This window comes from Physella acuta, unplaced genomic scaffold (genome assembly GCF_028476545.2).
Source record: "Physella acuta isolate Inbredline_101_S28 unplaced genomic scaffold, ASM2847654v3 ptg000336l, whole genome shotgun sequence".
NCBI classification, from domain to species: Eukaryota; Metazoa; Mollusca; class Gastropoda; family Physidae; genus Physella; species Physella acuta.
The window spans coordinates 129,194-144,767 of NW_026731855.1; the positions used below are offsets into that span (position 1 = coordinate 129,194).

Consider the following 15,574-nt stretch of genomic DNA (forward strand, 5'->3'; position numbering starts at 1 on the left):
TCGATCACATCTAGAACACTCGTGAAGCCACTTAATATATCTAGTAATTTCAAATACAAATGTGCATGTTTTAATGACGTCACCTTGTCACTACTCCCCCCTCTTGTTCTTATCACACATGCTCAGCACAGACCTCTCTGATCTTAACCTCTCATTTCACGACCTGAGTTAATGGCTTAGAGATAGTCTACAATAAAGTCTAACCAGAGTTTCAGACATTTTTTTCCGGTGGGGGGGGGGGGGGGCTACTTGAAACTTTTGAAAGAAGGGCGCACTTACATTTCCGTTAATGTAGGCCTAGAACATAAGTTTTCTACATAAATTATACATTTTGTTTTATTCGTCCGGGGGTGAAGGGGGCGGGAGGCGGTGGACAGTACCCCCCCCCCCCCCACCATCCTCGAAGAGATGCCCGAAAGAAACTGAGTCTAACTGTAATTATCATATCTCATAAAAATTTCAAAATATTTTGAGTAAAACAAAACCCATGACTTATCTATGAACCTATAAAGACCTATGGACAGTGTAATAGGCCTAGAAGTGAGGATGTAAGGCCTACATTCCGGATCTTTATTTTTTTTCTAATATGCTTCACCCTGTCTATTAATTATAGATCTAGGAATGGCTCATATACTCATTAGATCTAAGTCTACATCTTTTAAATATAGACTAGACCTACACATTAGTCTACATTCTGCTTCAGTGAAGGCCTAGATATTGTTCTAATCTCGTTTCAAAATTCTTAAATTATGTTATTCTTTGCATTTATATTTACTTAGACTAATGTTTATTTTAAAAAGTTACGTAAACTCTTTGATTCTACTAGATCTAGATCTAAATCTATAGTAGTACAAAGTCCTCCTAACTTCCTAACGGGGCTTGAAAGGCCCATCCTCTTCGTTTATATGCGGATATTTTCGTTAATTTGCATATGATCGACGTCACACGGGCTCATTTGTTTACAGTGGAGATATGTATTGATCTGTCACTCTATTCATTGGAAGTCGATATTGGTTGTATCTTGCTGCACGCAAATGAAGGCCAATAAGCTTGTGATACCGTTGTATCAACCGATCACCATACTATACAATGTTAAGCTGATGTACTTTCAGAACCTGTTAAAGTATATATTTTATCCAGGATGGACGTGTTTGGATCATCAGTGACGAAATATTCAGCACGTCTGCTGTCATCTGACAGTGTTGAGTGTAGTGATGCTATCACCAGTGCAAAAATAAGTGAAATACGACTATGATAAAAACATACCCATTAGCTATTCGGTTTGATATTTGTTCTCTCACAGTAGCATACAGATCTGGGCTAATAAATTTGAGGTAAGTTTAAAAGTTTGATGCATGGTCCCAGTAACTTAGTTGATTAATAATTAATTAATTAGCCTACTTAATTAATTACTAGATCTATTATTTTTTTTAGTTAAAGTTAAGTTAATCAACTACTGTAATAATGTATTAGTAATAAGTATGATAGTATAATAATAATGTTAATAAAATATAATGATTACAATTAAGTGGCCTATAATTATGGTTTTGGAAAACAAATGAAAAATAAATAAATAATAGATAATAATAATAATAATAAAATTATTAATTATGTTAGGCCTAGATTCTGTATTATATCATTTTATAATAAAATATTGACTATTTTAACTTTAGATCCTGCTAAATTTAAAATAAAAAACTTCAATTTTAAATGATAAAAGTCCTCTTCATTTGAAATATTCCATTAGGGCCTAGACTATATTTTTTTTAAAAAGATCCAGATCAGATATAAAGTACCAGTTATTTTTAACGAGCTGACCTGTGACGTAGCACACGCCGCTATCTAGTTGTTTTATTTTCTACTTATCAACAATTCATAATTTGTGTATTCGACACTACCCCACCCCCTGCCTTCCCCACCACCCACCCCACCCCACCCTACAGTACCTAGTGAAAGCAGCCGTTTACAGATGACAATGAAAATATCAAGCAGAACTTATTATCTCCCCTTAGTTTCAAATAGTTTAAAAACTAAATTATCTGCCCCTAATAGCCGTCACATATTCGAACCAGCTCTACTATTCTAAACATTCGAGTGAACCACAGCTCACCTGACAGGTGGGGATGAGGGTGGGGCTAAACTGTGTGGTGTCTTCTATGGTCTCCATGAAGAGAATTATATATATAGATTTGGCATATTATTTTAATTTTGATATATATTTTTTTGTAAATTTGCATAGTAATAATAAAAACAGATTTTATGCTTTTTGTTATTGTTGGTTTGCATATTTTGATAAGGTTTTTTTAGTTAGTCATGCCCCTGATAAAATGTCTGATATGGCTCCAAATAATGACTAACAGCAGAAGCCTATTCTTCATAGCAGTCGAGAAAAAAAATGTTGCAACTTGCTCTCAACATTTATATACAAAAGTTTTCAGGAGGCCTAGCACAGGGAGGGTTGCAGCCTGGGCATCTATGGTGCACTAAAAAGGGAGAAAGAAAAACTATAAAGCTCATTTTGGGCAATGGTACTAATTATACATATTCAAAAAAAAAAGGAAATATACTCTTAAATGGCTTTACAAACTGGTCTACTGTATATGAGCATGTAGCTTAATGTAAAAAAGCTGTGATTTTAGAGGTCCTTGTCTACTCCACTGCCCCACTTGGCAGTTTATAAAATGGCACAACTACGCAGCTGAACAGACCGACATTCAGAAGATTGTTAGTTACCTCACACCCCCCCCCCTTCTCCTTAGTTGTTGCAGTAGTGCTGAATTCGGTCTAGTGGAAAGAAAGGCTTAACACAAAGAACAAGACACTGTGTCTGTATTTTAAAAGTAATACACTCTGTAACTTCAGTTAAGGCATAATGTAACAACGACCATATCCCTTAACCTTTTCTAGAATAATTCACTAATGCAAGGCTCCTTAACTTCTTGTTTATTTATCTTTTTTCTTATTCTTACTTTGTGTTTTTGACTGACACCTAATGACAAATGTAATGCCTCTCCATGCAATGCAGTTATAGACTAAAATAAAAATCTGGGCTTTAATTATCCTTGAAGAACGATAGCTCCTGGAACTGCCTGATGTCCCTATAGCTAAAGCCACTTTTGTCATAAGCAAAATTTCTGACTCACTCAAATGTTTTGCCTTGTGTCTTTATTTAACAAAATTTGTATTCCAACTTTAAAAATACCATACTCAGTATGTATTTAAGCAATTTAATATCTTCCCTTTCCTTGTAAGGATCTAGTAACAAGTGATGGAGTAAAATTGTGCCTTTGATATGACCTAATATAAGTATTGTTTACATTTTTTCATCTTTTTTTTTAAGTAACTGGACTGAACTGCAATACAAGAGTGGTCTTTAAATATTTGTAATGTCTGCTGCAGATGTGCCAATACCAGTTAGTAATAAGGTAAGAAAGCTGCTAAGACTTTGTCAACTCCTTTTTTTAGATTTTAATTTGTTTTCACACTTTTTACCTGTGTGATTTTTATTTGCTTAGATTTATGAAAATTATGTATAATCATTAACAAGATTTTCATAAATGTTATTCTTTAAGAAAAAAAGTTTCATTTCTATTGTTTTCTGAATTATATTTAAAGCTACACATTGGCTGTTGCATTATGTGACTTAGAAGTTTATCTTGTGAGAAAAATTAATCTTATTTTTATTAAAAGTCTTTGATGATCATGCAGAATATTTTTTTAAAATAGAGCACACAGAGCTAGATTCAGAATCAGTCGGAAATATTTAGACATTTATTAATTATTATAGTTATTGTCATGCAAAGATTGTGTTAGCTCATAATTGGACACTTTGCTGGTTGGTAATTTCCTTGTTTTGTTGTTGTCAGATGTTGCCAGGAGACAAGACAGGGTTGCCATGGGAGATCTGGCAGATGATCCTGTCATGTCTGTCCGCGTCAGATCTGTGTCGAGTGGCTTGTGTGTGCAAGACTTGGTCGGACCTGGTCGTCAGTTTGGATTCTACCAGGTGGAGACAGTTATATCAAGCCTGCAGGTTAGAAGGTGTTGGCCAGGTGTTTTAGAGCATATGTTGTTGGCCAGGTGTTATAGAGCATATGTTGTTGGCCAGGTGTTGTAGAGCATATGTTGTTGGCCAGGTGTTGTAGAGCATATGTTGTTGGCCAGGTGTTGTAGAGCATATGTTGTTGGCCAGGTGTTGTAGAGCATATGTTGTTGGCCAGGTGTTGTAGAGCATATGTTGTTGGCCAGGTGTTTTAGAGCATATGTTGTTGACCATTGTTGGTCAATTGTTATAGAGCCTACATTGTTGGCCAGTTGTTGTTGGCTATATATTGTTGACCAGTTTTTGTAGAGCATACATTGTTGACCATTGTTGTACAGTTGTTGTAGGCTATATATTGTTGACCAGTTATTGTAGAGCATACATTGTTGACCAGTTATTTTAGGCTATATATTGTTGACCAGTTGTTGTAGAACATAAAATGTTGACCAGTTGTTGTAGGCTGTTCCATGTTGTCCAGTTGTTGTAGGCTGTACATTATTGACCAGTTGTTTTAGAGCAAATGTTGAATGTTGTATTAAGCTTTTATTCATGGTTGACCTATTTACCTCAATAAAAATTAAAAAAAAAAACAGTTAAAAAAAATAATGTTGATTAATACGAAACAAACTTTTATTTCCCTTACAGTGAGTGGCGCCACCCATTTTGGCCCCTGAACACACACGCAGAGCCCCCCTCCTGGCGGCTGGCTTACAGAGACCAGTACATATCAACAAAATTTTGGCGCCATAAACAAAAACAGGAGCTGTCCCAGTTTTCATGCACTGCCATCTTCAGAAAAAGCATCACGCAGCGGAATATCCACGTGGGCCCGGGCATGGGCCATGACAGTTTAAACACTGCATTGTCGTCCGCAAACCCCTACGACAGAATCGTAATTCATCCGGGGATTTATGATGAGCAGTTTGAAGTGGCGGCGAAGATTCCGTTTGAGATGGTTGGCCATGGGGAGCTGGGCAGCGTGATCCTGGTGGTGGGGATACAACAGCTGACCACTAGCACCAGGCTGAGTAACCTGGTGCTGAGGGCGCCTTGGTTTACAAGTTTTATTGTAATGGTCAGTTACTGCTTTTCTTAGTTTTTCTTTTTAAGTTTAAAAAAAAGTAAACTTTTCTTTCAGATCTGATGTTCCAAAAGGCAGATGAAGTAGAGTTCATCTGTTTCTTTAGCTCCTGCATCTGAAAAGGTTGTGTGGTCCATATTTTCCTAGAGTCGGGTACCCATCAGATCTGGGTATCCTATGGACTCAAGCCTAGAAACAGAACTTCTCAATGAACTAAATACAAATAGAAAAATTATTCTTTTGATCAAATCACTTTGAATACTATATCCAGGTGTTACTTACACACAGTGTATAATATTGTTTCCCAAATATAAGTATCACATGACTTATCTTTTATCCAGGTGAACACAGGTTACCTGCAGATAGACAACTGCATCATAGAGAATGGAATGATCTGCGCCCAGAACCCCAGCACAGTCCACATCAAGTTCTGCACCTTCCGCCACGCCACCGTTATCCTGCAGAACATGAACACCAGCATCATCGAGAACTGCGAGTTCTCCCAGAGTGACAGCGCCAACATCATCATCGAAGGCTACCCGAAAGATTTCAAAAACTGGTCCTACTCGTATTTAAAGGAGCGGAGCAACGCTATTTACCAACAGAACCGGTCTCTTCACAGGAAGAAACACATCCTCAAAGCCAGCAACAGCATGACGTCAACAATCCGCTCGTCCTTCACAGCTAAATCCATGACCACAGTCCAATCCGGCCAACTTTGTGACTCCATCTCCCACGACCAAAGCTGTAGCTTTGATGAGCCTGGGGCCAGTTTTCTTAACCCCAGCCTTCTTGGACCAAAATATCTTGGCTCAGAAAAAGACAGCTCTGTTGGCTGTGGAGACCTTCAATCACTCTACCAAGACTCAACTTCCACTGAACAGATAAACCTCCACCCCTCGGCTGTGTCTTTATCTAAACACCCACAAGACAGCAAAGAAAATAATTCACCAGATAATTTAGCTAAAACCCCTTCAGGTAATTTATCTTCTAATGAAGAAACAAAGGAATCGCAACAACTAAGTCAGAATGGCCTAAGCGAGAAGTCCCCTGCAAACGACGTCGTACCGTTAGTTCATAAACAATCTTCGTTAAAAAGAAACGACAGGAGGAAAAGTGTCGACAGTCGTGTTGGTTTTCAAGTGGACGAAAAGTCCAAAGTTCATATTCAGGGACTACTGGATAGTGTACAGTACTCTGTGAGCGCCGATGCAAACAACTCAAACAATTATACCCCAGCTAAAGAGGTAAAATCAAAAACAGTTCAAAAAGCAGCGAATCAAAACAAGCCATCGTGCCCTGATGTATCAAACAGCAATGCTGTCCTTCATGTTGTACCTTACACTGTCTCCCAGCTACCCTTGGTGAGTGTTTGTGAACATGAGAACAACAACCCCCAGTCCCAGGGTGATTCTCTTGGACTTGGCTCATCACCTCACCAAAACCTGGCCATTGATAGGTCGCAGCCTGTGTCAGATGAGGTTCAAAATCAAAATAATAATTGTAATAAAATGTTGGTTGACGGTTCTCAAACTGTGAAATTGGAACATATTAATTCTCACCATTCGGAACTAAAGTGTTCACAGGATATTTCTCCAGGTACCAGTCGTTCTAATACTACTCTGACTGGCTTAAGTGGTTCTCAACATATTTCAATTTCACAAAACTCTAGTGATTCTCACGCTAAATCTGGGCCCAGTGGTTCTCATAGCTCTCAGACAGGACCAAGTGGTTCTCATACCACTATTGCTGGACCATGTGTTTCTCATATTTCACAAGACCCCAGTGGCTCACCTATTTACGCTGGGCCCAGTGGTTCTCATTGTACTCCGACAGGACCCAGTGGTTCTAACCTTACTCCACAAGACCCCAGTGCCTCACATATTCACACTGGACCCAGTGGTTCTCATCAGATGGAGGCAGGCCCCAGCAATGCGGGATGTGCCTCAGCCAATCAACATGCAGGAGACAAGAAAAGCCCCACGAAGCCCCCCATCAGAAGATCACAGAGTGACGAAGTGCTTCTAGAGTCTGACGAGGATTTATCTTCATTAAATGATTTTGAGGACTCAGTGGTGGGGTCCATAGAAGACGCCAGTGAGTAGAAATTGTTTTCTTTATGTTTTTAATGCTGTCACAAATGGAAGTCAGTACATATGGTTAAAAGTTAAATTCTCTGGCAGTCCTTGAGGCAAGTGAAGTAGAGTGTACCTGTTTCTGTCAACTCTGCATATGAAAGTAGGGTTGCCAGATACCTTTTCCAAAAATACTGGACACCTTTCCATCCTTCCCTTCTCAGGTATGCCGCAAAGCAGAAGAAGGGGGGTAACAGAGTATTATTCATATACTTGTCCAGTATTTATATTTATTTTATCCTGGACAGTCTGCTCAAATACTGGACTGTCCAGTTCAAAACTGGACACCTGGCAACCCTATATGAAAGGATAGTTGGGTGAGCACTATGCTCAGCTGCCTTTACTTTCCCTAATTAGGTACTTATTAGAGCTGGGTGGACTCAGGGACGTTCTACTGACTTGAACATGAATTCGAAGTCGACTGTCAGGTTAGCAGTCTAGTGCTCTACCATAAGGGCATGCCATCCTCTGCATAGGATTAGAGCATCATTATAGTTTTTGGTTTGGTCTGGAGGCCACTGTTAGCAGGGAGATTACTCTGCTATACTAGACAGAGCTACTGTAATAATCAAGTATGCTATTAAAAACAAGAGAGTCTGAATCAGCTAATTATCCTATCTTTCACAATTATCTTTTGCATTTATTTTTGTTGCTACAAATTATTTTGTCCAGTTCCAATTATCATTCTAATTAGTGTTTTAATTAAAAGCTAGTTTTCCTGCGCTAAAAATACTTCCCTCAGGAGGAAATTAATACACAACCCCCTTCCTCCCCCCACCACCATAATTTATGGCAGGGAAGTAAAAATACACAACCCCCACCTCTCCTGCTGTCTTTTATTTTATAAGACTTAAACAAGTGTAAAATGATTTTTATTTCTAGCTTTGTTGTGTAGTGTTAGTTTAACTGTAAAGCTTTGTAAACAACACTTTTTAAACTTAAGAACCAGAGGGTAACTCATTTGGTGCTCTAGGGGTAACTCATTTGGTGGTCAGTCAAATCACAACAATACAAGTGATAATCACTTGACACGCCTATTATTTTCTATTTCACTATTGAACTACTGTACTCATTCTAGATACATATACAACTATTCTTGATTTCAACGTCCCACTGAGTACCTCTCACACTCAATACCTAACCCCTAACTCCTTAGCTTTCATACCATAACAAAATTGTTTTCTACATGCCACGTAACTATCTTTTATGTGCCTCACATTTTCATTCATTCATTATACACCAGCTTCAACGTTCATTCACACTAATTTACACTCATAAAACATATATTTTATAACACCAAAACTAATATCTAAACAATTAAGGGGAGTTAGCTCTGACAATTCAGGGGAGTCAACTCTAATGTCTACAGATGATGGTCACAATGCCTTGAGCAGTAGTGGCAGTGACAGCAGTGACACAGAGAGCAGGAACTACACCAACTCAGAAGAGAACTTCTCATCAGGTGAGGAGTCTGTGATCATGCTGCCTCACCTGCAGGAGATCCACCTGGACCACCCTGACATGGTCATGTCACCACGCATTGACCACCCCGGGCTGATGACCTCACCCCGGGGCCTCAAGGCTGAGATTGAATCTATCAACAGCGAGTGCACCAGGCCAGTCCCAGTCAATGTGTCGGAAGATTCCCTCATGAGGTAATTTTAAACTTCTTCAAACTTGCTAGCATTCATTTATTTATATTTAACTCTCTGACCTCCATTAGGTTCATTAATGTCTATTAGACTTATTAAACTAGTTTGTACTAGTTCATAAACTGGTCGTGACAAGATTTTGAATTATTAGATCTTTATAATTTTGACATGTCAAGTGTAGTTTACATCTACAGGATATTAAACTTGTTATTCTTTTTCAATAAACGACAAAATTGTCATAATATTATGACAAGTATAGGATAAAAAATTTAAAAATTGATATATTTATTTTTTACAATGTTAACTTAAATGTTCCACCCTAGTTCTTACGTGGGTCAGATAGAAAGTTGCCTGACGTTAAATTTTAAAAATGTTCCTGCGTAGTTCTTACGTAGGTCAGATAGAAAGTTGCCTGATGTTAATTTTTAAAAATGTTCCTCCGTAGTTCTCACGTGGATCAGATAGAAAGTTGCCTGACATTAAATTTTAAAAATTGTTCCTCCGTAGTTCTTACATGGGTCAGATAGAAAGTTGCCTGATGTTGATTTTTAAAAATTGTTCCTCCGTAGTTCTCACGTGGGTCAGATAGAAAGTTGCCTGACATTAAATTTTAAAAATTGTTCCTCCGTAGTTCTTACATGGGTCAGATAGAAAGTTGCCTGATGTTGATTTTTAAAAATTGTTCCTCCGTAGTTCTTACATGGGTCAGATAGAAAGTTGCCTGATGTTGATTTTTAAAAATTGTTCCACCCTAGTTCTTACGTGGGTCAGATAGAAGGATGCCTTATCCACCAATGCCGGATGAACCACAGTAAAGGTGGCGTTGTTGTCAGCCTACAGGCCCATGCCATTGTGTCTGAGTGCGACATCAGCAACGTGGGCTATGGCATACGCTGCATTCAGAATGCACGGGTAACTGTTGAATAATTTTTTTTTTAGTTTTTTTTTTTAATCTCATATAAGTTCATATAAAGCATGGTAAATATTTTACAAATTATTACAATTTTTAAAAATATTAATTTATTTTACAAAAATTAGAAGCTGTGTAATAACAGTCATAAAAGTTAGTTTTAAAAATCAATAAATTAATAAATTTGACTGCTCTTTACATATTTATTTTGTTAATGACAAATATTTTACTAATTATTAAAATTTTTAAAAATATTTTTTTTTAAATTAGAAGCTGCCTAATAATGGTCATAAAAACTAGTTTTAAATATCAATAAATTAATAAATTTGACTGCTATTTACATATTTAATTTGTTTATGACCCACGCAGGTAGTTATATTGAAAAATAAAATCCACCACTGTCGGACATCTGGCATTTTTATGAGGCTGGCAGCGTCAGGTCTGGTCGCAGGCAACGACATCCACTCAACCAATGAGGCTGGGATTGACATCAGGAAGAGTGCCGACCCTCTGGTCCAGGTAGATGGTGCTTGTGTTGTTTTCTGTAGCTTCTGTTGGATATAAACTATCATACAGTTGGGAGGTCACCGTGGTCAACAGGCTGGGGACAGCCACTCATCTAGGAGAGACAACTCCAAAATCAAACAATTGCCGCCTTGTAGTTTATTCCTGGTTGGACAAAGGCTATTAAAGTAAATCAAAAAAGAAAAGCAGCCTGAAATCAGATTCAACGGCTTACATAGCGCATAATAAGTTGGCAAATAATACTTAATTGTTTTGGAGGGGATCTCTTCCAACTCTAAAATTAAGAACGAAGAAGAAGAATAAAGATACCAGTTGTATATTGCTATTGTCCTTTGCTGAAAAGTCTTGTTAAGTCATTTTAAGGGTTATGTAATGATCATGAAACTGTTTCAGTACAACCAAATTCACCATGGAAAAAGATCAGGAGTTGTGGTTCTTGGAAGTGGGCGTGGTCACATTAAAAAAAATGATATCTTCAGCAATGCAGAGGCTGGAGTTTACATCCTGTTTGGGGGGAATCCAACCGTCAGGTATATAAACTTTACATTCTGTTTGGGGGAAATCCAACCATCAGGTATATAAACTTTCCATTCTGTTTGGGGGGAATCCAACCGTCAGGTATATAAACTTTCCATTCTGTTTGGGGGAAATCCAACCATCAGTATATAAACTTTCCATTCTGTTTGGGGGAAATCCAACCATCAGGTATATAAACTTTCCATTCTGTTTGGGGGGAATCCAACCATCAGGTATATAAACTTTCCATTCTGTTTGGGGGGAATCCAACCATCAGGTATATAAACTTTCCATTCTGTTTGGGGGGAATCCAACCGTCAGGTATATAAACTTTCCATCCTGTTTGGGGGGAATCCAACCGTCAGGTATAAACTTTACATTCTGTTTTTTCGTTGTTGTTGTTTTTTGTGAACTATTATTTGTCTGTATTTAAAATTGAAACTTTACATTCCTTTTTTTTTGTGAACTATTTTCGTCTGTATTTAAAACAAAAGTTATTGATATTACATGAAAAGCATCACCTAAAGTTGTCTCATATTACCTGTGATATTATTTGCCTAACACAAAAGTAGATCATCATATGCCAAAGTTTCCCTTGCAGTAATTTTTAGATTTATTAATTGCTGCCTCTACTTATAAAAATTGTCTTTAAGTATATACAAAGCCCTGTCTGAGTTGAATGAGTAGGTTTTTGTTACTTCAAAAGTTTATTGCATGTAGTTTTTATTTTTGTATTCACAGTGAGAACTACATTTACGATGGGCGGGCAGCGGGTGTGGCTATCAATGCTGGTGGGAGAGGCTGTGTCATAGGTGAGGATGTATTCATTTATAAAGCAGGGATGGGCCTTATCGCCATGCTAAAGTTCCTAGCTGGCGTTAACATGCACTGATAAAATCTCTGTGCTAGCAAGATGTGAGTTCTGAATAATTCCATTGTTGAGATGCAAATTTAAACGTAAAGTAGAGATAACTTACAAAGTGGGGGGAGGTCAAAAATGTCAAGAAGGGTATCTTTTGATAGAAGGGTCTGGGAGGTCTAATGGAGGGGGTGGGGGAGTATATTGAGGAATGGGGTATGTCAGATTAAGGGGTGGGGGAGTAGATTTAGGAATGGGGGAGCTCAGATTGAGGGGTGGGGGAGGTCATGTTGTGGTAGCTGGAGGTTTAAAAAAAATACATAAATAGTTGAGTTTTTCTGAAAAATGTTGTTTAGGCTCTATGAGTCTATGGTGCTCTGTGGGCCAAATAAAAGCAGAAAAAGAATACATCTGCTGTCTTAACCATTCCTTTTTTTAAATAGTTTTTTTATCTCTTGTTTTAATTATTATTTTATTTGTTGTAAAATTGATGCACAAACAGAAGAAAAAATTATTTACTGTGTTTATTTCTTGAGGTTTTTAAAAAAAAAATTTGGTGACCATCTCTGTAATTATTGAATTAATTCTCATTACACCAGTCTAATTTACTGACTGAGGTATATTCATATTTCTCTGACAGACAATGTTATCCGGGGCAACAAGTGGGGAGGAGTTGATATACGAAATGGTAGCTGCCCACTGGTCAGTGGCAACACCATCATTAATGGTCTCAGTGATGGCATCGTTGTAGGCGCTGGTGGCAAGGGCATGATAGAAAACAATTTCATCAGTGGTATGTTGGTCACTTTTATAAAACAATTCCTGAGCCATTTACAAAACTTCTGAATTTTATTTGTTTTAATTTGATTTATGAATGTTATATGTCCAATCCATTTTTTAAAAAATTCCTCATCAGGTAATGTAGGCTGCGGCCTGTGGCTGCTATCAGCCAAACATTTGTATATCCATGGCAACCAGATCTGTAACAGTGGTCACTGTGGAATTATGTTGGTGGACATGTCAGTAAGTCTCAGTGTCTTGACAGGGATTAAAACATTGATTTTGAAAGCTTTGACACTTTTATTTCATTTGAAGATAAGTGGGTTGTAGGTTACATTAGTTTCTTAGGTCCATGCAGGAAAAATTTTCTTATGTGATTTAAAATATCTTTACATTTAATCACAATGGTGCATGAAATATTTTCATAGGTGATTTAAAATATCTTTACATTTGATGAAATCAGTGCTCAAAATATTTTCATAAGTGATTTTTTTCAATGTTTTATTCAATCAAATCTTTGCTGGATATATTTTCATAGGTATTTTTTTTTATATTTTCATTTTTTGCTGGAAATATTTTCTCAAGACATAAAAAATTTTGTTCAGACAATCAGCATGGACCAGGAGAGGCTGATGCTGGACCTCAGCAACAAGACCTACTCACACTACGACGACAACTGCCCCTTCCCAGAACCAGAGGGGGAGTTTGCTGTTATACAGTACAACAATATATACCACAATAAAGGTATGGTACAACATCTACCACAACAAATTTAGGTACAGCAACATCTACCACATAAAGGTAAGGTACAACATCTACCACAATAAAGGTAAGGTACAACATCTACCACAATAAATGTTGGGTACAACAACATCTATCACAAGAAATGTTAGGTACAACAACATCTACTACAACATAAATTAGGCACAGCAACATCTACACAATAAATTTAGGTACAGCAACATCTATAATAACAAATTTTAATTACAACACCTACCACATGAAATGTTAGGTGCAGCAACATCTACCACAACAAATGGTAGGTACAACATAGATAATTTAATCGAAGTTTTTCTGATCATCTTAAAAAAATGTGTAATTTAATTTAATTGAAGATTTTTTTCTGTTCCTCTAATGAATATTGAAATAGAAAATGATCTGAAAGATTTGTTGTCCACAGGTCAAGGTGTCCTGATACAAATAGATGAGGAAGTGAAGTTGTTACACAACGCCATCCACGGCAACCAGAAGGATGGGATCCTCATGTCCCATGCTGCCCCTGTGGTTGTCATTGGCAACAGTGTCACCAGTAATGGCAGGAATGGGATCGTCACATCCACAGTCGATCAGGTTTGGTTTTAAACATTCACTTCTCTGTTGACCTTGGGGTCAGAAAGTATAACATTCACTCACCTGTTGACCTTGGGTTCAGAAAGTATAACATTTACTTTTCTGATCACCTTAGGTATTACACTCACTGCTTAGTTGGTGTGATGGTCATAAAGTATTACAAAATACATAAAGTATTCCTTTTGGTTGCTACAGATAGCAGTATCTGGCAACGGTATCTATGGCAACCTCCAACATGGCGTCATATGCCGTAACCAGTGTGTGATGGAGGACAATGACATCGTAGGACAAGCCCTGTGTTCTGTTGTGGTTCAAAGTGGTGCCGACCTCCAGGTATTGCAAGTGTTGGGGTGGTGTTAGTGTTGGTAGATCTAGTGGTGTTGGTAGATCTAGTGGTGTTACTGTTAGTAGTTCCTGTTGTGTTGGTAAATCTTGTGGTGTTTGTAAGAAGTGGTGTTTGTGTTTTTAGTTCTTATGGTGTTAGTAGTTTTTGTGGTGTTTGTGTTAAAAGTGTAAAAACTTCCTGTTTGTTAGTTGTGAAACATGCCAGCAGCCCTTGACATGATAGTAACTAGTAAAATATTGACTATCTAGATTAAAAACTGACTGGCTTAAAAATGTATGTTCTCAGCTGATTGGTAACAGGCTCTGCTCTTCACACTCCCCCGCTGTCAAGGGGGAGGAGTCATCTGTCATTGTGGCTAAAAGTAACAAAGTGTATGACAGAGGTGGCGGAGACTTTTCTTCTGATGGGCAGTTGACATTGACTGACAACTCCACCATTAGCCCCTTAAATGGCTCAAAGTAAGTTTGTTTTAAATCCCTACATTTTACTCATGGTTTTTTGTCTTAGTTAGTCATATCCAAGTGACTCTTCACACCAAAATATAAAAATAGAATGTACAAAGATGGCTATATTTATTTCATTTTAATGCTTGTACAAATTTATTTCTTATGACAGGAAACAATCCAAGAATGACGTGATGAAAACAGATTTCCTGACGGTGCCAAAGCCCCGCCCACACATCACCACCCCGCCCCCCTTTACAATAATTCCTAGCCACACCTCGGCCATGGCGACTAAAGTTGCCTCTCGACATTTCTGTGACCATCGGAGCAAGCTGTGCTCCATCCTGTGAGAGTTAGGACTTCAGGTCATGTTTCAGGTTTCCATGCTCAAATCTATTGTTGATATAAAGATTGCCTTTATTTGTGCCAGGTTTTTCTGTAAAGTTATGTGATAGTTATTTATTCTATTTTTTTTTATTTTGAGTAATTTATTTTTAATTTTAGAAAGTGTTCACATATTTATTGTGATTTTAAAAGCTATAAAAAAGATGACTGTGTTATGTAATATTTTATAACAACTTGTTGTCCACTAACTGTTGTGGACAACATGTTTTTTATTAATTTATACATTTTATTTTAAATTAAATTCTTGTCCAACTGATTTAAATACCATGACAACATATAATAATTGACCAGAAAAATTGAATACCTGGCTAAAAGATTTGCAACTTCGTTTTTTATTTCAGTCAAAACAATTTTTTTTAACCCATTAATTTTTTAAAAAATCAAAATAATTATTTTATTATAATTATGAATAAAAAAATAGATAATACTCGTGATAATAACTGAATATTTTGGCAATCTTATATTTAAGTCCGTGTTTTTTTTGTATACATTTATTTATTTATTTATTTATTTTATGCTAGTGACTGCAG

At 37.2% G+C, this 15,574-nt stretch overlaps 1 protein-coding gene across 1 annotated transcript; it reads left to right on the forward strand.

Moving 5' to 3' along the window:
- Positions 1-959: 959 nt before the first annotated feature.
- LOC131940977 (F-box only protein 10) lies at positions 960-15,291 on the forward strand. The gene is made up of 17 exons (XM_059299923.1): positions 960-1,334; positions 3,341-3,425; positions 3,867-4,033; positions 4,688-5,117; positions 5,465-7,220; positions 8,628-8,913; positions 9,666-9,822; positions 10,190-10,339; positions 10,739-10,875; positions 11,603-11,673; positions 12,361-12,513; positions 12,637-12,743; positions 13,106-13,244; positions 13,681-13,850; positions 14,046-14,183; positions 14,482-14,654; positions 14,812-15,291. The coding sequence occupies exons 2-17, from the start codon at positions 3,387-3,389 to the stop codon at positions 14,987-14,989; spliced, it is 4,251 nt and encodes a 1,416-aa protein (XP_059155906.1). The 5' UTR covers positions 960-1,334; positions 3,341-3,386; the 3' UTR covers positions 14,990-15,291.
- Positions 15,292-15,574: the final 283 nt, after the last annotated feature.